At 52.6% G+C, this 23688-nt stretch overlaps 1 protein-coding gene across 1 annotated transcript; it reads left to right on the forward strand.

The window, feature by feature from the left end:
* Nucleotides 1-3156: 3156 nt before the first annotated feature.
* LOC122389595 (juvenile hormone acid O-methyltransferase-like) lies at nucleotides 3157-6967 on the forward strand. The gene is given in 4 exon segments (XM_043381767.1): nucleotides 3157-3329; nucleotides 4010-4195; nucleotides 6189-6243; nucleotides 6245-6967. Coding segments are annotated over 4 exon segments (810 nt in total). The 3' UTR covers nucleotides 6641-6967.
* The last annotated feature ends 16721 nt before the right edge of the window (nucleotides 6968-23688 follow it).

Genomic DNA, 23688 nt, shown 5'->3' on the forward strand with positions numbered 1-23688 from the left:
CTCTGACTCTGTCGAAATGGAAGATTCGCATTTGGATCATCAGAACGAATCTGTGAGAGAACCTATTGTAGATGTTGACCAAAGTGTCGAAAAAGACACGCCAGCTTCAATGGAAATGGAAAAACAAGCCGAACAAGATTCATCTAACAAGACTGGCTCAGCTACCGAGAAGCCGACGTCTCCCATAGACGAACCGAACATGCGACCGGACAAAACTAGCAGCCTGACAGAGGTTGGCACGCCACTCGTCTCCACCGATCACCATGGCGATAAGTTCAGAAAACGGCAGAGAGAAATCAAGAAGGCAGAACGCAACGCCGAGCTAGCCATAAAGCTCAAAGAAAAACTGTTACGAGAAATGGAGGCTCAGAAGCCCTTGTCGACTAGTGACGGATCCGATGCGTCGCCGAGCGTCATCGAGGAGGCCAGTACCAGCACCGGGTCCCCGGCATCACTGATGGCCGAACAGAACCTTTCGTCGTTAGGATCAGTAGCACCAATTTCAAATGCCGATAACTTCGACAGAGAAGACCTGAGCAATTTTGGAAAAGCTCTTAGCATGTCTCACAGCGTGACTGAATCGATCAACAAAAGTTCCCTATCAATGGCAACAACGCAAACGCCAGCTGAACAAAATAATGGAAACAATCTTAATAGCCTACATGACCCTAACTATATGGCCATTGGCGCGCCTGAGGACTACGTTCGACATGCCATGCTGCATAATGCAATAAGTGACGGAACATTTCTGCATGTGGCCGAAGTCGATCACACAATGCAACAAGGGCTTACAGGAGACGACGAAGACAAGTCACATGAACTAGATGATGTACCTTCACGATATCCATTTGATTCTGCTTTGACTCTGACAGGTATAATGCCTGGAAAGATTAATTTTGAGGAAGAGGACGGCCGTTCACTTGCAGAGGATTTCGACTCTCTCCAAACGGACACAAGCGTTTTTACTTCCCTGGACGATTCATTAGACGAAACCGATCACGGGGTTGACACCTTCGTTTCCGATCTTTCGGGCATTCCGAATATCATTCCCACTTACGTAGATAGCGTCGATTCAGATAAACCTTTGTCTGAAGGTATTCCAGGTCGGAAGACAGTCACTGGTTATTTACAAAACATTGATGATCAACAAAAACCCAAATCAGACATGGCGGGTCAGCACATCAAACCTCACAAAATACAGCCACCAGGTTTCAATAAGCCAGCAGCTAAACAGCGCGGCCCAAAGGCACCTCTGGAGGTCGCAGACACCAATGATATTCGGCGGCCATCGCAACACACAAGGCATCCGTCAACGTTTGGTCCGGAGCATCACCGATTCCGTGGAGAGGATGTCCGCAATATTCGCCCCGTGATCGTTAGACGGCCTCGACCTGGAGTTGGCCCTGTGCCTGCTGACCGTCCAATTAACTTCGGTGTGTCCTCGGAACCTGCGGGTGACGATTCGTTCTCTAACGACCCGGTAGGCTCTGAGCTCTCAGAGGAACTCACTGAAGCGCAGGATTCAAATAGTATTTTCTCTGACACTGATGTTGCAAGTCGACCAAGACCCGTGGGCTCCATCCCAGTTTCCCGACCTCGACCACGTCCTGGGTCACGACCACCGCACCCTCAAAGACCTCCTGGCGCCTTCCGTCCCCACATGCACGGGCCCCGAACGAGGCCGCCGCCTCCTCGGCCGCCTCAGGGCTTCTTCCGGAGAATGTACCACCGAATGATGCACAACATCCAGCACATGATGGGTCCGAGGAGGTACCCGCGCCGGAGGCCTGTAATGGGGTACGGGCACGGCCAGCACCACGCCTACCGGTCCCCCAGGATGGGGGCTCTGCTGGGAGTGTACCGCGGCGAGAAGAGCAAACCCAAGGAAGAGCAGTCGTGAGCAATTGAGACGCGACTAGCTCTGATGGTCGCGTGTAATGATAGGGATAAGGTCTTCATGGCGCCCGGGTCGCTTTGGTTTATTGTTGGGGACGTCCATGCTTATGTCGTGTTATGACAATACGGATGTTGACGGCAACTGTTGATTGGTAGACTGTCAATAAAACGAACATGATAAGTATTCTTTTGCACGCTCATCCAGTAGCTAGTTATTAGATATATGTTGCATTTGTATCTTGAATCTCCCATTTCAAAACAGTCTTTCCGGCTTATCAATAAAAAATAAAATATTTGATTTTTTTCTTAGGTGTTACGTTAGTGTAGCCCGAAAAATCACTTTAAATGAAAACTGAGGCATATATAATGACGCATCGAGTATCGACATTCGACAACATTGAGGGTTGAAATCAACAACTAAAGTTAAACCACTATGTGTCTTCGAACGAGATGACATCTAACCTTCATTCTAACAATACCTCCAACAACTGCTGATAAGAAGCCCCGAAATAGAGCGAGCCGCCATTGTCGCCCGCCCATCTACGGTCACAGAGTGGAGGCACCACTGACCTGTGACCTCTGAGCATCAGCAATGGTGGATCCTGAGCGGCTGCAGGTGCCAGCTCGGCGGGGTGCGCCGCAGTGGGTGCCGCGCCGCGATGGACCGATTGGGGTCCCGCAGCCGATATATACCCTCCGGCGATTGCCAGCGCCTCAAGCGGTGCGTCGCTGCTCAGTCGATCTGCAAGCCAAAGGCATACAGGTGAGTTCAGGCACTTGTGCTTATCTAAGATGATGTTGGATTCGTGCGTTTGTGGTTTTGAAAAAGGTCTATTGAGAATTCAATGAATAATAACATAACATTTATAAGGCATCCCGTTTCCTTTTTCAAATCGCGTATGCATCTACCTATACGTCGTACCCCTTTTCTTCAAGTAAATTACCGCCTTGGGTCTCTGTGCTGACTAGGTATTATGCCAACCCCCAATACGACAAACGTACCAAAATCTGCTAATGAACGTTACGCCTAAAATCGATATAAAGATCGCTCAAAAACACTGCACCAAAGCAATGAAGCTACAGCCCAAGAAGACCGTCCTCTTGCAGGCAGTGCGAGAGCGGACTAGGCCGTGAAAATGCGTGAGAAGTAGGGACAATAGGCCATTTATGGCATGACTTGCAGAGCATGTATGTACCCCAGCTGAGCGGACTGTTTCCCGGCTGCTCGTGTTTGAAGTCGGGCCGTCCGGCCGGTGCCAGATGGAGAGTCCGGAGCTGTACATGGGCGCGAACGGCCTGCAGCGGCGCGAGGTGGGCCGCCTACTGCCGGCGCTGGTGGCGCGACTTGAGTGGCGCAACCACCACCGCCTGCTGGACATCGGCTGCGGCACCGGCGACGTGCTCACCGAGCTGCTGCTGCCCCTGCTACCCTGGTGAGTGAGAGCTGCTGCTGCTTCTGCTGCCCTGGTGAGTGAGAGCTGCCGCTGCTTCCCCTGGTGAGTGAGAGCTGCTGCTGCTGCTGCTGCTGCTGCTGCTGCTGCTGCCCCTGCTGCCCTGGTGAGTGAGAGCTGCTGTTGCTGCTGCTGCTGCTGCTGCCCTGGTGAGTGAGAGCTGCTGCTGCTTCTGCTGCCCTGGTGAGTGAGAGCTACTGATGCCGCTGCTGTCTTGGTGAGTGAGAGCTGCTGTTGCTGCTGCTGGTGCTGCCCCTGCTGCCCTGTTGAGTCAGAGCTGCTGCTGCTGCCGTTGCCCCGGTGAGTGACGGCTGGTGCTGCCGCCACTGCCCCAGTGAGTGAGGGCTGCCCAGTGCCCCTGCTGCCCCGGTGAGTGAGAGCTGCTGCCGCTACCCCGGTGAGTGACGGTTGCTGCTGCTGCTGCTGCTGCCGCCATGGGGCCACGCGCCCAACGCCGTGAATTGCGGTACCCTCGCGAGGTCCACATGAAGATCGAAAAAAATAGATAGTATGGGACACAGTTCTCTCTGCGATTCGATTAAAGTTAGATGCGGATCTTCTTCTCACGAAGCCGAGTCTAGGAGTGCGGAGCACAGCCGATGCTGACGTTCGCCCGCACACGCCGGCCTTTGGGAGACAGTCACCGTCTGCCCTGTCCCCAGTTTTGGCTCGGCGCTCGGTGTGGACGTCTCGGAGCCGATGGTGCAGTTCGCCACAAAGACGTACGGCTCGGAGCGGCTGCGGTTCCGCGTGGCCGACATCGGCTCGGCCGCGGCGGCCGCAGAGATCGGCCTCACCTTCCACCGGGTGGTCTCCCTCTTCTGCCTGCACTGGGTGCAGAACCAGCGGTGTGTATTGGCTGGGTGCAGAACCAGCGGTGTGTATTGGCTGGGTGCAGAACCAGAGGTGTGTATTGGCTGGGTACAGAATCAGCGGTGTGTATTGGCTGGGTGCAGAACCAGCGGTGTGTATTGGCTGGGTGAAGAACCAGAGCCCAGAGGTGTGAATTGGCTGGGAGTGGATACGAATAATGAACCAGCGGTGCGCATTGAATGGGTTCAGATTAGAACCAGATATGTTTAGGGCAAGGTTGCTAATTATTAGCGACCCTTTCCTAGTTGCGACCTACCTCCCTACAGAAAAAGTGGTAAGAGAAGTTGGGTCGAAAACAATGTCAAAAGGATTGCCATACATAGCTTAGTAATCTCAATTATTTTCCGATTGTTGGTGCCTTTGTTGAGACGATTTAGGTGAGTTTAAATAAAAATAGCCATTTTCTTATCCAAACCGTGTCTTTTTGTGCCATGTCTGATGAAAAGCGATGCACGTTAAGATGACGCACCTTTTTTATTCTGAATCGACAATCATTTTTTAATTGATTGCAGCCTTCCCGTATGTGAATCGCTTGATTGTGCACTGCATGTTTTTGTATCGCAGCCCATATTTCCTATTGGCGCCCGACATGGTCGCAACTCGCAAGTAGCTCAAGAAGGGAAATGAATGGCATTTGGGAAAAGAGAGAAGGGAAAATGAGGGTTGCTGAAGCTTGCGATGTGTGGCGGGTAGTAGCCGTTTTCACGACGGCCATCTGGTACACATTTGGTGCACATTTGGTGCAGATTAGGTGCAGATTTGGTCAAATTAGGTTCAGTGTGTCTCCTAGTAGCTATCAGCTGGTTGCACTAATTGCCTATATGCCTGCTTTGTACTATTATCAGAGAGTATCATCGATTAAAACGCTGAAATAATTTCATAAAATAAAGATTTTTGCTGTCTGTAAAAGAGATTAGGTGCAGATTTGGTCAAACTAGGTGCACTCGCCGGATAGCCCGTCGTGAAAACGGCTAATACCAATTCTCATGGCAGAATGCAGGGGATTCGGTACCCCTATAGGGGTACCGAATCCAGCCCGGGCATACAATACGGGATAACCTCCAAAAAAGGGGTTTCGCCTTATTTTCGCCCTTGGTGCATTACGTGAACAGCTTCCACAAACATCAGCGTGCTGACTAAATGCTCCTGTTCCAGTGATTAAAGTGCTTTGCGTATATGTTATACATAAGTGTCTTATTTCATGTTTTCGAGCGTAACATTTTTCGCCATTTTAGCTATGGGGAAACACATAGACCTATTAGCGACCCTCCCCGGTCGCTAATCGGGACGAGTTCCCTATTGTAGTTTTTTTTCAATGGTTTGCCAAAATGCCCACTACCAGAGGCGGATCCAGCTCAGAGTTTGGGGGGGGGGGGTGGCAAACCATAACAATTTATCGATTCTTTCCATGCCTCGTCCATAGGCGTAATGTTAAAATTATGCCGTTTGGGGGTGGGGGGTGGGGGTGGGGCAAATGCCCATTTTGCTCCCCCCGGATCCACCACTGCCCACTACAAATAAATTTGTGGATATTGGGGCAGAAAATGAATAGATTCTGATAGGAAAATGAACGATCTCTCCGAAAATGAATCCAGTATACAGTGGCACCCATAAAACGTGAGCAGTGCTGGTTCAAATTAGGGGGGGGGGTCGTTAAGTAGGCATCTCAGGCATCTTTACCCTATTGGCAGGGCCTGGGTGCGTAGCCAGTAACTGTCAATATTGTATTGACTATAGAACCAAAACCTGCATAGCGTTCATTGATTGGGATTTGGGTATTATAGACCCAGAATCAGTCGCGTAGAGCAATACAGGTAGAACTATCGATCGATGCCGTGTATGGGTGCAGACGCCTACTTAATGTTGATTTAACTTTGATACGGTGTTGTGAGAAAAACAATGGGACCTCTAGATGTATAGTACCTAATGTTATACGACAGTGTAATCACGGTCCGTTCTGCGTTTCAGGGCTGCTCTGCAGAACATCCACGACCTTCTCGTGCCCGGGGGAGAGGCCATCTTAATCTTCATCGCAAACAACAAAAATTTACCCAATGTACGAAAAGGTAGCGGCGATGTCCAGATGGAAGGAGTACATGGCCGACTGGCGAGCGTTCATCACGCCGTACCAGGGAGTGTCCGACCCGGCCGGCGAGTTCCGCCGGTGCGCAGAGACGGCCGGCCTGGAGGTCAGAGACGTGACGGCGCCAGAGAGCACGTTCGTCTACCGCTCACGGGCGGAGCTGGAGGCGGCTCTTGCAGCCGTCAGTCCATTCATGATGAGGGTTCCTGAGCGCGACAGGCGTGACTTCATACGGGACTGCGCCCAGGAAGTGATTCGCATTGTTGGTGTGGATGATAAAGGTGCTGTGACGTCACAATATCAACTGATTGTCGCTCATCTGGCTAGGAGGAACTAGCAGGGCGACATGATTGACATTTGACACTGGATACTGGATAGGTATGGTAGGTATGGTATGGATTGGAAGTAGCCGTTTTCACAACGGGCTATCCGCAAATGCACCTAATTTGACCAAATCTGCACCTTATCTCTTTTACAGCAAATGTCTTCATTTTATGAATTTATTTCAGTGTTTTAATCGATAATACTCTGATAAAATGACAGAGCAGGCATATAGGCAATTAGTGCAACCCTAGCTGATAGTCGTTGTCGTTGTCGGTTGTCGTTGTCGTCGTCCCCGAAGTTGTCGTTGTCGGTGAACCCGACCTTCTATGTACCGCTTGGTTCCAAGGCTAGGGTAAGGTGCCTAATTAGCGACCCCCTTAATTTGAACCGTCATTACTCACGCTCTGTGGGTGCCACTGTGTTCCTGGCTTGATTTTCGGAGAGATCGTTCATTTTTCTATTAAAATATGGTCATTTTCTGCCCCAATATTCAATAACTTATTTGTAGTGAGCATTTTGGCAAACCATTGCAAAAAACGCTAATAGGGAACTCTTCCCGATTAGCGACCGGGGAGGGTCGCTAATAAGTCTATGGGTTTCCCCATATTAAAAATGGCAAAAAATGCGACGCCTGAAAAGATGAAATATGATCTCAAAAAGGTAACCTATGCGCAAAGCACTCAATCACTCGAACAGGAACGTTTATCCAACACATTTGCGTAAGTAAAAACTGATCACGTGATGCACCGAAGGCGAAAAGAAGTCGGAAACCCAAATTTTGCGGACTATCTTGTATGACATTCGAGGTCCGCGCTGAATTCGGCACCCCTGCAGTCGGTGACGACATTTGGCAACCCCTGCCACACATTACAAGCTTCAGCAACACCTCATTTTCATTTCTCTCTTTTCCCCTTTCTTTCCCTTCTTGAGCTATTTGCGACCATGTCAGGCGCAAATAGGAAATATGAGTTGCGACACATTTTTAACCGCCATGCTGTGCACAGTTGAACGATTCACTATGGGAAAACGGCAATCGATTAAAAAAGGAATGTCGATTCAGAATAAAAAAGGTGCATCATCCTAAGGTGAATCGCTTTTCATCAGAGAGGGCCCAAACACACACGTTTTGGATAAGAAACTCGTCATTTTTATTTAAACTCACCTGAAACGTCCCACCAGAAACATCGACGACCGGAAAATAATTAAATCTGATAACCAAAGTACGGCTGACCTTTTGACGATGTTTTTACCCCGTTTTCTCCTGCCAGTTTTTCTGTAGGGAGGTAGGTCGCAAATCGGAAAGGGTCGCTAATTAGGCACCTTACCCTATGTAAATTGCGCGGAGTATTTTCTACTAAACCTACCAGGATATAATTTTACGGTTCACTGTTTTAAAAATATTCAATAAACATTTCTTTATTATTAATTCTCTAACCCTCGCCGGCCGGGGGGGGGGGGTGGCGCCCCCCATAGAGTTTTTTTTCGCGATAGCTCCCCAGTAAACATGACGACGTCGGCCCGACGTCGGGCCGAGGCTCGGCCCGATGTCGGCCCAACGTCGGTTCAACCTCGGCCCGACATCGGCTGGACGTCGGATATGCCCGCATGTTCCGACGTCCAGCCGAAGTCCAGCCGACGTCGAGCCGACGTCGGGCCGAGATCGTTTGCCGATGTTGACGAGATCGTTTGTCGTTGGACCGACGGGGCCGACGTCGACATGTTTATTGGGACAACGCGCCAAAAATATCAACCGGCGGCGGGATTCGAGCCCCCCAGTCGCCGACGTCGGCATGTTTACTGGGACAACACGCCAAAAGAATCAGCCGGCGATGGGATTCGAACCCCGATTCGAACCCCGTGTCACTCGAACGTGAGGTTAGTGCGCTAACCACTACACCACACAGCCAGCTAACGAGGTTGGTTTGTTTTGTTGGGTTATGCCCTTTCGGTCTGACAAGACCATTTCAGAGCCGGAAGGATCATAGGATGGAGACATTGGTCTTCTTGGCGAGCACCCTGGGTCCAGTTCATATAGAGTCCCTGGTCCCATTGCTGTTACGTGACACTTAGGTATTGGAAAGGGCGACCCCACAATGGATTCATATAGCCACTCTTACACACCTGCACCAACGTTTCCCAAAGTGTCCCTTTGATGAGTGGCACTTTGGCAAAGTGACACTTGCCGACTGGCCTTTCTTTATGAACTGGGCCCGGCCCTGGTGAGTTGCCGGGGCTGAGCCTGACCAAAGGATAGGCCGAGCAGCCCCCAAGCACTCACCGCACCCGGCTACGGGCGAGCTCGGCTTACGGGCAATCCCAAATGGGATAAAGTTTCCCGTCCAGTCCGGATCAGGGGGTTGCGCGTGGAGGAAGATTTGAGTTTCCTGAGGATATTTTGAATACAGAAGCTCTTTATGAAACATGAAACATGTATTTTATACTATTTTAACGGTCAAAACAGCGGCCGATGTCGGTCCGACGTCGCCCCGACGTCGGCCCGACGTCGGCTGGACCTCAGCAATTGATCTCGGTCCGACGTCGGCCCGACGTCGGCTGGACCTCGGCTGGACGTCGGAACATGCGGGCATATCCGACATCCAGCCGACGTCGTGCCGAGGTTGGACCGACGTCGGGCCGACGTCGGCATGCCGATGCCGAGTTGCCGACGTCACCCCGACGTCTGCCGACGTCGGGCCGACGTCGGCATGTTTACTGGGTCCGAACACGCTGGTGGTTAGAGAGCTAACTTATCACACCTGACCTTTGATCCAAGCCGGATCCTTTGACACTAACCGCATTTTCGGGTCAGGTCAGGTCACTGACCTATGACGTCATAAGTGAATCTCTGCACGGCCTTCAGATGTCGCAACTTCGGAACGCCGTCACTGCCAAAGGAGCTTTCACAGGGAAATGAAACTTGCAGGATCTAGTATTCATTACCAGTCTCACAACTTGTATATCTCGGAGTATTCCTAAAGGTCATATGAGGTCAGGTCTGTTCGATTCGCCCCGGCTCCCGGTCCACACACTAGCTCTCGTGTCGGTCAACTGTATTGGCTCAGGAGGGGACGACCGGTCAGCCCCGGTGGCCGGCCGTGCCTCGGGCGATTAGAGTGGCCGAAATCAAACCCACAAGTCCGCACATAACACCTCCCCCCAGATAACTATCCCATCACCTCCCCCGCAAGACGTAAACACAGAGGTACAAAGTGATTAACGTCTAACGACATAGCAGGCACATAACGCCATTAACAGAAACAAAAAGAAAACTTCCAGAGGCGGAGGACGAGGTCTCCCGGCACCACGCAGGGTGTGGGATGACATATGTCGGACAGTAAGCGATGCTGTATCACGGTATCGTCTGGTATGACTTAGTGCCCCAGCTCACAGATAGATGTTTTGTGCGCTGGCGCTGCCGGTTGCTGCGTCGCGGCTCCGGTGCGTCCGCTGGTGCCGCGGGTGCGTCGGTGAGCGGTGCTGGGGGCTCTCCGACGCCGTCGACAGGCGGCAGCGGAGGCGCAGGCCGCGGGCTGCCGGCGGTCGCCTCTCCGTCCGGCCGGCGCTGCTGCGGTGGTGGAGATTGGGGCTGCGGTGGCGGAGACTGGGAGGCGGCCACGCTCTGTGGTCGCAGGTATCGCCGATTCCGCCACATGAGTCGCCCGCTGGGCAGTCTGATGTTGAAGTCGCGCCTGCTCCCCACGCCGGTCACGGTGCCGGTACGGTCCCATACCTTCGTGATAGGGTCTTGCACTATGACCTTTTGTCCCACTCGGAGTGTTGGGTGTGCTCGCGCAGTCATGTTGTATCGCTCTTCGGTTTGGCTTCTCTGCTGTCGAGTTCTGGCATCACAGGTGTCCGCAGCCTCTTGCCACTGCGCCGCAAACGCGCGGTGGTGGGCCGGAACTGCCGACCTCAGCGGGTGGCCAAATAACACCTGCGCTGGAGAGCGTCCGTCCGCGCGCGGCGTATTCCGAAGCTCGAGCAGAGCGTGGACGAACTCGTCGGTGTCGAGATCACCGTGCTGCGTCGTTTTCTTGATGAGCCGTTTGACGTTCTTGACGGCGGCTTCTGCATGTCCGTTCGACTGTGGGAAGTGTGGCGTGGAGATTTGATGAATGACTCCCCATTTCTTCAAGAACTCGCGGGTATGTCGCGCTGTGAACTGTCCTCCGCCGTCAGTTCTCAGTGTCTGTGGCACACCTGTGGCCGCAAACATCTTGCGGAGACATCTGGTGAGAGCTCTGGCTGATGCTTCTCCTCTGACGTGGTACACGGACGGCCAACCGGACAGTCTGTCGGCATAGACCAGGTAGGTCCTCCCGGCCCAGCTGAAGTAGTCGGCGGACACGGCTTGGAAGACGCGTGTCGGCAGCGGCTCCAGCATCAGCGGTTCCTTCTGCAGGCTCGGCAGGTGACGTTGACATCTGGAACAGGCTCCAACGAGGTCGCTGATGTGTTTGTCGATCTGTGGCCAGTAGACCACTTGTCTTGCTCGCCGCTTGGTCCTTTCGATCCCCTGATGGCTGGAGTGCAGACGCTCCAGCGTCACCCGTCTGAGTTGCTGTGGGATCACCAGTCTCTGGCCGCACAGGATGAGGCCGTTGTCGACAGTCAGTCGCTCACGACAGCCCCAGTAGGGCTGCAGTATCGGCTCCAGTTCTCTCCGATGGTCCGGGAAGCCGTGCATGATCGTGTGCTTCAGTGCAAGCAGCTCTGGGTCGCCGGTAGATGCAGCTCTTACTTCCTCTACTAGAGTGGAGTCCTTGAACGGGCTGGGGTCCGTTTCACTGTCTGAAGCGGTGAGGCTGCTTACTACGGACTGGACTCTCACGCTGATGTCGTGCTCAGCTGCTTCATCCTCCGCCGTCGGTCGCTCGACTGGGGCCCGAGACAGGGCATCGGGGATGGAGTGGAGCTTTCCCTGCCTCCAGCTGGTGACGAAGTTGTACGCGATGAGCTTTTCGCGCAGTCGCCGCAGGCGGGGATTGTCGATTTCTGCCAGTGTTTTCTTGTTCAAAACCGGAATCAGGGGCCGGTGGTCCAGAACCACTTCAAACGTCTGCATACCCCTGAGGTATGTGTCAGCTTTATAGCATGCCCACACGAGGGCCAGTAGTTCGAGTTCAATCACGGCGTAGCGGGTCTCGACATCAGTTAGAAATCGAGAGCCGCACTGTATCAGTCGCCAGTTGCCGTTCTCGTCTTGTTGTCTGAGGCAGAATCCCAGGCCTCCGAGACGTGATGCGTCAGTCTCCAGAACAGTTCTGCGCGTGGGATTATAGAAGTCGAGAATGGGTGGCGACACCAGTGCCGTCTTCACCTTCTCGAACGCTGCGGTGTGCGCTGGTGTCCACAGCCATGCGTTGCGAGGTTTCAGCAGTTGGCGCAGTGGCTCAGCGGCCGACGCGATCTCATCTGAGAAGGCACCAAGTTGGTTTACCAAGCCTAGGAAGGCTCTTAGGTCTGTTATGTTGTTCGGCTGCGGGAAGTGCTTCACAGCTTGCACCTTCTTTTCATCCACGGTGTACCCATCTGAGCTGACTCTGTAGCCACAGAAGTCGACTGTCTTCATGGCGAATTGACACTTCGCTGGGTTTAAGGTGATGTTGTACTCGTCACACCTCTTCAGCAGCTTCCAGACGTGTAGCAGGTGGGTGGAGTAGTCGTCATCCCACGCTAGCATGTCGTCTACCACTTTCACTGTATTCGGGATGTCCCCCAGCGCTTGGTCACCGCGCCGGTTGTAAACGTCTCCCGAGTGGGTGATGCCCATCGGCATGCGCTTGTATCTGTACCTGCCCCACGGCGTGATGAAGCAGGTGAGATCACGGTCTTGTTCCCTCAGCGCCATCTGGTGGTATCCGGCTTTGCAGTCCAGTTTCGTGAAGAAGCTGGCACCAGTGGCGATCGATGACACGGCGTCTTGTGGTGTGCGACCAGGGTGCACTGGCCGCTTCACGAATCGGTTGAGTTTCGTGAAGTCCACTGTGATGCGGCATCCGACGGACTTGCCGTCAGGGTCTGTCTTGGCCACAGGGCACAGTGGGTGACACCACTCTGTCGGATGTTCGACTGCTTCGATGACGTCATGTTGAAGAAGTTCGTCCAGCTGTCGGCGCACGTCGTCTCTCCAGTTGAATGGGATGTTGCGCGCGCTCGTCTGAGCGTACGGCGTCGCGTCATCCGTGAGCTCAATGGACATTGGCTCGCCGACCATCTCCCGTAGTCCTGATTCGATGTCAAACACCTTCGGGAATTCTGCCTTCAGAGCTGCGAAGTGTTGTTGACGGTGTTCATCCGGCGGTATGCCAGTGTGGCATCTCTTCATCTTGCTGATCCATGCCGGTGGCTGCCTCGTGGTTGCTGGGCTGGCTGAGCGGGGTCTGGCAGCGCGCGTGGGTGGCGCAGCAGCTGGCGAGCTCCGACTGCGCGCGCCTGCCGGCTCACTGTCCGGTCCTCCAGACGAGTGGTGGCTCTCCAGACGTCTGATCTGCCGAGGGAAACCAGGCGGCAAGATGCCGAGCTTCACGCAGTCGTGCCACGACAGGAGAGGCGTGTGAAGTGACTCCATGACAGATATCTCGGCTGAGTGGCTGACGTCTCCAAGAAGCAGCGTCAGGTTACATGTCCCCATGCAGTGCATTTTCCGTCCATCAGCGGTCCACAGTGTCGTCTTCGACGGGCGCAGATCGTCCAGCTCGACGCCCAGAAGCCTGGCTTGGTCTCGTGATATGACCGAGACCTCTGCACCGGTATCAGGGGTCCAGGTGGTTGGAATCGGTCGCTGACCCCGATACATGGTCTCCAGTTCTATGCGTGGGGAGCGCTTCACGCTGCTGTTCTTCAGTCGCACATCTGAAACGTATACGTTCAACAGCGACGCTGCTGTTGAGTCTGCCTCTTCATCCTCCTCGCTTCCACTGATCAGATCTCCGTCTCCGCTGATGCCGGCCACCCGATTGCCGCCAGAGCTCCAGAACTGCTGGCGTCGCCGAGAGGTGGCGCTGGTTCTTCGAGCCTGATTACCATAGGTGGCGCTGTCGGCGCTTCTGGTTCCAGGGCCACGGCTGCGGCCACGCTCCGCGCGCGGGGGCGTGAGCTCGTCACTCCGCGGTCGCTCATGGTCGTGGCGAATTCGCGGCAGACTGCTCCCCGTCGTGCGCCGCCCGCTGGCCCGGCCTCGGCAAGTGACCGCGAAGTGGTCGCGCTCACCGCAGCTGTTGCAAGCGCGGCCCAGAGCAGGACAGCGTCTGTCATCGCTGTGCTCCGCCGCGCCGCACCGGCGGCACCGGCTCAGCTGGATCGAGTCTTCACTGGCGAAACGTCGCCGGTTCTTCTCTTGACGGTAGCGAGATATCCGTCCGACCGTCCCTGACTGCGTGATCTCCTGATTGTTGTTGGTGGCGCATTCACAGGCACGACATATGTTGTGAGGGGGGCTTAGGCCGGTCCTGTAGGCCCTTCGTTACCTCCCCTCCGGATCTCTACTTTACTCTACAGGATCAGTGGTCGGCCGGGACGTCTCCCAGCCTTTTACCCGTCTGCCACCCGGGCCACTGTCCTCTACACTAATTGAACTAAACTATGCATCGTGGTTCAGGTGAATAACTCCGCCATTTTGGGGCACACGCGGTTTGTAGCGAACCCTCATGGGTTTGGAGCTAAGCTCCTGAGCCGTGATGACTAAACTACAGTACCGAATGAATCAGACTCCGCTCAACCTCCGTTCTCCTCCGACTCAACCCGTCTCCAAATGCATCTGGTCAATTCTAAACCCATTTATTGTGAATAGCCGAACGATATAAAAGACTGCGCATTGAATTGGATCCGAGACAACAGATTATTTCCGTTTCCGCAAGTTTCTACCCTATCACTACCCTAACGGTTACCGACGCGCGAAACTACCTACGAACCTCCACCCCGGTGCTCCTATCCTAACTATGGGATGTGCTTTGAGCCCAGCATCAATCCCTGCGTGACAGGAACCTACCTCGAGCCAGGTGAGCCAGCAGCAGAGAGCAGTCGGGGGCTCGATGTCCGTACCGGACGGCCGTCAGACACCAAGAGCCCCGATCTCCTCTCCCCTGCTTTCGTCTCGTCCCTGGCCCGAGTAGGCCACGCCCACATCAGCCGCCTCGAGGCCATAGATGGCGGCCGATGTGCCCGTGCGGTTCCCGCCGCGCTTGCCTCCTTTCGGACCCCTGCCTAAATATCCCACGCGTACAATTTTAACAAAACCAAGGTAAACTAAAAACGGACACTGACTCAAACAAATCTCCAAGCTGGTACGGCCGCTCTCCCGCTCCCCTACAATGTCCAGCGCTTTCTCAAATGTGAGGTCGGCAGTCTCTACTATTGGTGCCAATCGGAATTTCTTTTCTTGGAATTCCAATTTTTGTCCAATTCCAATTTGGAATTTGGACGGAATTCTTAACATTTTTTTTGGAAATTAATCGGAACACAAGGCCTTTAAAATTTAAAATTTTAAAACGGAGGCCTTTAAAACGCTTTTAAACACTTTTAAAATTTACGCAAAAAATGCAAAAATCGTTAAAAATTGGAAAAGCCCCCGCTTTGGACAAAATTGGAAATTTACTTGGCAATTTCTTGGAATTGGATCGGAATTGGAATTGAAATTTCATGAAATTGGCACCACTAGTCTCTACCGACCGCGCCATGTTCGATTCGCCCCGGCTCCCGGTCCACACACTAGCTCTCGTGTCGGTCAACTGTATTGGCTCAGGAGGGGACGACCGGTCAGCCCCGGTGGCCGGCCGTGCCTCGGGCGATTAGAGTGGCCGAAATCAAACCCACAAGTCCGCACATAACAAGGTCATTTTCGTGACCTCACCATTACCTACACCAAGTACAAAATACCTAGGGGAGACTGGGGCGATGCGTTACACTTTTTGGTCTTCTGCACTTAGTGGCCAAGCTATTCAATGAAATTGCACCAAATTTGGTCACATGCTAGCTGAATCAATTTGGAAAGCACATGCAAACTTTCATTTCTTTACGACTATTCACTTTTATGTGAAATTCAGAAAACCAAAGCAAGATTTTTGGGGCAAGTTGAAAAATTGTGGGGCAACTTGATACACGATATGGGGTAACATGTTACACTTCTTTTTTCGTAGTTTCTTCATCATTATAGCGGTCATTGCCCGTCCTATCGGAACCGATCGTAAGCCTCCCTAATGGATAATACTAAACATGCTTTCCTTTCTCATTGAAAGGCAAGAACAATAAACAGGGCGTATTTTAACATGTTAACTGGGTCGGCAATTGCCGACCCAGTCACGGAGAATGCCGACCCAGTGACAGCCGTTTGCCGACCCAGTTGCCGCCCCCTCTAGGATGCAGCACGCACATGCAGGCTAGGTGCCGTCATTCATAGTGAGGCTGCTCCCCTCCGAAATGATAATGCCGCCTCTTAAAGTGAAGCAGCCGTCTATAGAAAGTGATGATCCCGAAACTCAATGTGACAGTGCCGCCCCTAAATTTGTTAGTAGCCCCACTCAATGTAATTGTGCCGCCCTTCTAAGCATCTGTGGAGCCCCTCATTGTGATGATACCGCCCCTCAAGAAGATGATGCCGCCCCTTTCAGTATCGGTGGCGCCCCTCAATGTGATGGTGCCGCCCTCAAAGTGCCGGTGGCGCCCCAGAATGTGATGTTGCTGCCCGCCAACGGGTCGGTGGTGCCCCTCAAAATGATGCTGCCGCCCCTTAAAGTGTTGGCGCCGCCCCTATAGTGTCAGCCACGCCCTTCGAAGTGTCGGAGGAACCCACCAATATAATGGTACCGCCCCTCTAGGTATCCACATAGCCCCTCATTGTGATGGAGCCGCCCCTCAAGCAGATGATGCCGCCCCTCAAGAAGATGATGCCGCCCCTGAATGTGATGGTGCTGCCCGCCAACGAGTCGGTGGCGCCCCTCAAAATGATGCTGCCGCCCCTTAAAGTGTTAGTGCCGCCCCTTATAGTGTCAGTGACGCTCTTCGAAGTGTCAGAGGAACCCACCAATATAATGGTGCCGCCCTTCTACGTATCCACATAGCCCCTCATTGTGATGGAGCTGCCCCTCAAGCAGATGATGCCGCCCCTCAAGAAGATGATGCCGCCCCTTTCAGTATCGGTGGCGCCCCTCAATGTGATGGTGCCTCCCTCAAAGTGCCAGTGACGCCCCTAAATGTGATGGTGTCTCCCGTCAACGAGTCGGTGGCGGCCTTCAAAATGATGCTGCCGCCCCTAAAAGTGTTGGTGCCGCCCCTTACAGTGTCAGTGGCGCCCTTCAAAGTTTTGGAGGAACTCATCAATACAATGTTGCCGCCCTCTAACTTTCTGTAGCGTCCCTTCATAATGGTGCCGCTCCTCAAACAATCCGAGACGCCCCTCAAAGTGATGGTGCCGCCCCTTACAGTGTCGGTGGTGTCTCCTCAAAAGTCAAGGTGCCGCCTCTCAAAGAAATGCTGTTGTCCCTCGAAGTGTCGGAAGCGCTCCTCAATGTCATGTTGCCGCCCCTCAAACCTTCCGTAACGCCCCTCCACGTCATTGTGCCGCCCCCCCCCAATGTGCTCACAGCGCCCTTAAATGTGATAGAAGTGCCGGTCAAAGTGATGACTGTGCTCCTGGCAGTGTCGGTGGCGCCCCTTATAGTGTCGGTGGCGCCCCGAACAGTATCGGTGGTGCCATTCAAAGTGATGATGTCACCCTCAAACAAACGGTGGCGCCCTTCGAAGTATCGGAGTCCCTAAATATCATACCTATTGCCGCCCATTAACGATCTGTAGCGCCCCTCCATATGATGGAGCCGCCCCTTAAAGTATCCGCGGCGGTCCTTAAAGTTACAGTGCCGCCCCTTACAATGTGGTGGCGTCCTCAAAATAAAAGTGATGTTGCCCCCCCCCCCCCCCCGAGTAATGTTGGCGTCTCTTCTTTAAGTATCGGAGGCGCTCCTCATTGTCATTTTGCCCCACATCACTGCGCACATGGCGTTTTCCAATGTAATGGTGCCACCCCCAACGCTCAAAGAGATAATTACCCTTCTCACAGTGTCCGTGGTGTCCCTCAAAGTGGTTTAAGTGCCCTAAAAAAAGTTGGTGGCGCGCCTCAAAATGATGCTGTCGTTCCTTGGCATATCTACAGCGCCCCCAAAATGAAAGTGCCTTCACCCGGCGCCGGGCTGAGGCTGTTTGAACCCCCCTCCCGACCCCTATAACTTGGGTATTGGGCCACGTAGCGACACGCGGTAAGCGGCATTTGAAAGAGTGTCAAAAACTACTTGGGTTAGTTGGTTAACCGTACTTTGGTTAGGTCAAGTCAAATGTCAAATATCAGGTGACCAGAGGTCATCAAAGGTGAAATGTGGGTGAAATGTTGTCTGTTTCAACATTTATTGACAAACTGGCGCATAACTCGGGGAAGAATAGAACTACAGCACCACGAAAAAGGCGCATTCGATAGTTCTTCAACGTTCCTATAAAGTCCTCAGACTTGACCTAACATCAACGGCTTACCTCCAGAGCACAACTAGTTTAACCGTGCCGGGCCGGGGAGGGTTGGAGTGGACAATGGGCCCCCCTCCAGCTCTACTGAGCTGTTTTAATGAAGAACCTTTTTACTGTAATAATTATTGACTCACGAAAGTTATGACATTGTTTTTTTTCAGTACTGTGCTCCTCTCGTCGAGATGCGTCGAATGAACTATAATTTGACATTCAAATGTCATTTGGGAAAATTGAGCTCAGGTCCAGGTCATGACCTGACTGGTAAAGGTCATGTTGCATATCAGTCGATTTGTATCGTCAAACTGAAATCAGCTAAGGTGTTTTCATCGCTCAGGCATGTCGCATGTCTCTATCAGAAGTTATTGAAAAAACTGCTGGAGGCCTTCCATGACCTGACATGACCTCAAGGACATCACGAGGGGTCATGGGTGGCAATTTTCCGATTAAGTGTGTCATTTTCAATTGTTTTATGATGTTTAAATTCGTTAACTTTGTATGACATTTGTCTACCTATAAAAAGAGGCACATGCCCTGATTTTCTCCCATTTCCTTATACCTAATGGAAGGGTCGCAAAATTGTCCTTACCTTTGGTCAAAGACATAGCAATTTCGAGACTTACATTTTATATATACAGTTACACACTGTTTGTCTTATCAATCGCTGAAGGTTCAGTCGGTGTATCTATGGTGAGCATTTGCCTGTTCCGTAGCTCAGTTGGTAGAGCACCGGACTCCCCGCACTGTCTTCGCTTGCGTTTTGTCCGCCGGCCGAGCAGGGGCGGATCCAGGAAAACTCCAAGGGGAGGGTCATGAATCGAAGTGGTGCCTATACCCAAAATTAAAAACTCAACGGATTTCGTCCACTTAATTTTGGTGGTGCCCCCATTTTCAGTTTTTTTTTATTTTTTTATTTTTAGTCAGTATCTTAACTCTTACCCACAACCACATTTACCAATTGTAAGCAAGTATATATGAATGTGTTATGTGTATATATGTTGTGGACGCTGAGTAGTGAGTACTTACCAGGAACGTTATCAGGTAAGCGAATCGTTGTCAGTCCGACGAACTTGACCCTGGCGTCTAAAGGGTCTGTCCTTGACACTTCAGGCTTGTCAGGGGCACCAAAGTCCTTCCATGGACACCACAAACCTGTCAGGGGCACCTACGGCCTTGTAGGGGCGCCACAGGCCCGCCAGGAAGCAGGGGCACCACAGGCCTGCCAGGAAGCAGGGGCACCACAGGTCTAGCAAGTATACACGACAGGCCTGTCAGGGGCACAACGGGCCTGTTGGGCCCATGAGCACCCCTAGGGGCAGGGGCACCACAGTCCTTCCAGGGGCACCGCAGGCCTGTGAGGGGCACCAGCGGCCTAGCAGGGGCACCAGTCAACACAGGCCTGCCAGGGGGGCACTACAGACCTGCCAGGGGCACCAGAGGCCTGTCAGGAGCACCACCGACCTCGCAGGGGTAACTTGGGCCTGTCAGGGGCACCACGGGCCTGTCGAGAGGCACTTCAGGCTTTTCAGGGGCACCATAGTCCTCTCCGGGCGCAGGGGTAGCAGGGGCACCAGAGGCCTGCCAGGGGCACTACAGGCCTAGCAAGGGCACCACTGTTCTATCAGGGGCACCACGAGCCTGTCATAGCCAGGCATCTCAGGCTTGTCGAGGCCCAGGGGCACCACAGGTCTGTGAGGGGCACCAGCGACCTAGCAGGGGCACCAGTCAACACAGGTCTGCCAGGGGCGCCACAGACCTGCCAGGGGCACCACAGACCTGCCAGGGGCACCAGAGGCCTGCCAGGGGCACCACAGGCCTAACAAGGGCACCACGGGCCTGTCAGGGGCACCTCAGGCTTGTCAGGGCCCAGGGACACCACAGTCCTTCCAAGGGCACCGCAAGCCTGTCAGGGGCACCAGAGGCCTGCCAGGGGCACCACAGTCCTTCCAGGGGCATTACAAGCCTGTCAGGGGCACCAGAGGCCTAGCAAGGGCACCACAGGCCTGCCATGGACACCACAGGCCTGCCAGAGGCACCACCGGCCTTGCAGGGGCGCCTCAGGCCTGTCAGGGGCACCACGTGCTTGCCGGGGACACTTCAGGCTTGTCAGGGCCCAGGGGCACCAGGCCCGTGGTGTCCCTGCTAGGCCTGTGGTGCCCCTGGCGGTCCTGTGGTGCCCCTGTCAGGACTGTGATACCCCTGATAGGCCGGTGGTGCCCCTGTCAGGTCTTTGGGCCCCCGGGCCTCAAGGGGGGGGGGGCCATGACCCATGTGACCCCCCCCCCCTTGGATCCGCCCCTGCGGCCGAGCCGGAGAGAAAGTTACCGAGTGAAGTTCATTCAAATTTCAAAAACTCAATGAAAATGTCACTGGGGTCACGAAAATATTTGAGTAGGTAGGTATACCATTCATTAACCCGCGCACCGACGGGGGGAGGCGGATATCCGCCCCCCTGAGGTTTTTCGTAGATAGCGGTGAAACGGCGGCGCGTAGCTTGGTACGACTATTCTCTCATCAATTTTACACATGGTGTGCAAGTTTGAACCTCCTAACTTTTAAGGTCAGGTCACCAGGTCACTTTGAATGACCCAACCTCAAGTCACTTTTTTGCAACTTTTTCACCGTGCCAGAGCTACAGTAGATGTCGGAGGCCTTTGAATTTGAAAGTCCCAGGATGTTATAAGGTCATTAGTAGCTACAATTTGTATATCTCGGAATTTTAATATCGATGACCTAAGGTATATAGGACCTAAGGTTTTATTTATATGCAGAAAAATAGAGGCGTCAAAGGATATGGCCGAATATCAGCGACCCTTGCTGTGTTAGCAATGGGGCTTGCAATGGGGTATGACAAATAGGGGTAATGGCCCTGTCCAGCGCCCATAAAGTGGGCACCACTCGTGCGACCTGCCGACCACTGTTCTAGAGCCATAAAACACCGTGAATGTTTTAACCCTCGCATGTGTAGGGGGGTCCATCTAGGGGGGTCGGATGGACCCCCCCTGGTTTTTCGCGAATAACTCGTGTAAAAAGCGGCCTATCGCGACAAAACTTTCAGTACCCTCACATTGATCAATTTTACACCTACCCTGAAAATTTCATGACCCTGACCCCAATGACCTTGGACCTGTGACCTCTTTTCCGAGACCATGTTTGGCCAAAATCGCGATTCGGCGTATGTCGGCTCGCATTAGCCGCGCGTTTGCAAGCTTTTCGTGGTTTCAAACGTTCAAACATGTGATTTGATGTTGCTCCCAAGCATAAGGGAGGGTGTCAAGGTCACCTGAAGGTCAGGTCAGGTCATTGACCTTTGGTTGCTAAATTCAATGCCAAGTGCTGCCCCTATGAGTGCAAAGGTCAGGTCAGGTCATTGACCTTTGGTGACCTCGGTTCACTTTTTCGAGTTTTACATGTTTCTAGGCTAGTTTTTGGAGCTGAATTCGAATTTAGCAACCATTTGAACATTAACGAAGTAGTTTTGGTGACTTCGTAACATGTTACGAAGCTGTCAGAGGCGGTTGACACGTACTACGAATACCCGTCATGACGCCTACTGGTTGACCTGACCTGACCTGACCCGACCTGGTCTAAATGCTTAAAGACATCATCTGCGATCAAAACTAACACGTTATTCGTGATCAGCACCCCGAAAAACCCCTTAGCAGCCACTTTTTACGACTTTCTAACAGGTCCCGATTTTCCCGACTTTGGGTCATTGACCTGAACTGGAAGGTCAACCAATGACCTAGGACCTTAAAATTGGGTATCATCGGCTTCCTCTCGTCACGGGCCACACGCTCGTTTTTTCCGCGAAGCTCTAGCTCGATCAGGGGCCAAACGGCAAGGGGGGTCCAACCGACCCCCCTCCCCCCCTACACATTAGAAGCTGGCATACGCCGCACACATGCGAGGGTTAAGCTTGACGATACGGATCGACTGGTATGCAATATGTTTTATTTCTGGTGAGGTTATGAACTTGACCTCAGGTAAAATTTTTAGATTAATTTTTGTAAAGTCAAATTAGCCTATAACATTTATCGCATTATGACGAGAGAAATGCTATATTATCCCGGAAAAATAAACGTTATACCGCTGAGCTTAGGTTGAATCTGAAATAATTACTTAGAAAGAGTTATAAAAGAACCGTCGAACGTGTCTTTTATGGTCCTTAAATACCAGTAGGTATGCTGCCCCCCTCAGATGCCAAGTGCCGCCCCTATGAGTGCAAAATGCCGCCCCTAATTGTGATTGCCGACCCAGTGAAAATCCCTTAAAATACGCCCTGACAATAAAGCATAAACCATTACTGTACTCCACACGCATGAAACGGCTCATCAAACATGGCTCAATCTCTGATTTGCCTTTACTGCGACGCCAAGGGCACCATGCATTGCCATACTGACCGGAGTTTGATTTTCTGCACAAAATTTACGCCCAGGTGAAATGGAGCACGCTATAAGCAGTCTTGGGTAGCCATATTTAAACATGCCCCGGCCCTGCGGCGGCCGACTTTCTCAAGACTGAACTCAAATGTTTGTTTACATGAAGAGGCTAGTGCGTTTTACTTGGTGATCTTACAAAAGAAATCATCGCTTAATTTTGTGAACATACATTCAACATTCTTACACAAATAACCTTGACAAAAAACGACCCAAAGTGTTGGCCAGCAAAAAATACTTTTGCTGTCACAACTTACCCCAGTGCGCCTACAGGGCGACATGGCGTTCCACCAGGTCTGAGCCTGCAGTGACATGTAAAATGTGCGTAACCTTTCTGCTAGCGTAAATATTGGCGCCATATCAAGAGTATTTTTAAAGATATTTCCTTTGTAACAACTTACCCCTGTAACAGCTAGCCCCACTCTCCCCTAACCTACCTATAAGTCAATGGGGGAAAAATGAAAACTGCTATTCTGGCGCCGGGAACTATCTCCAACTATCTCAAGCACACAGAATCGTGATTTTATGCACTCCTTGCAAGGTTCGATGCTCACTTTTGCAATGTTGATCTTGCGTGACGTCATTTATGACGTCATTAGAGTCATATTAGTTTTTCGTCAATAACTCCCGATCCAATAAAGCTAGCGAGTCGGAAAAGCCACCAATGGACTCAGGAAGACCTGCCGAATCGAATGAAATGCGACATGACATCCTTCGACCAACTTCGTGACCTGGGGGCGCTGACCTGACCGTGACCTGAGGTCAACACCCTAAGTTGACCTCACCCAAACAAAAAGCATATCATTCGACGCGCCTGAGCGAGGCGAACACGAGGCTGCCAAAATCGCGGCTCTGCGGCCGTTTTTGCGAAGTTATTCACCAAAAACGGAACCGTACCTTGGGGCACTTGACCTGACCTCAGAGTTCACCGGTTGACCTAGGACCTTAAAATCGGGTATCAATCTCTGTGTCTCGTAACGGCGCACACGCTCGTTTTTTTTTTCGCGACGCGCTATCTCCACCAGGAGCGAAACGGCGAGGGGGGTCGTACAACCCCCCCCCCCCTCGGCCGGCGCGTATGTAGAAAACCAGTAGGTCCGGCGAGGGGTAAACTGTT

The sequence above is a fragment of the Amphibalanus amphitrite genome, unplaced genomic scaffold, assembly GCF_019059575.1.
Source record: "Amphibalanus amphitrite isolate SeventyFive unplaced genomic scaffold, NRLGWU_Aamphi_draft 000363F_arrow, whole genome shotgun sequence".
Classification (NCBI taxonomy): domain Eukaryota; kingdom Metazoa; phylum Arthropoda; class Thecostraca; order Balanomorpha; family Balanidae; genus Amphibalanus; species Amphibalanus amphitrite.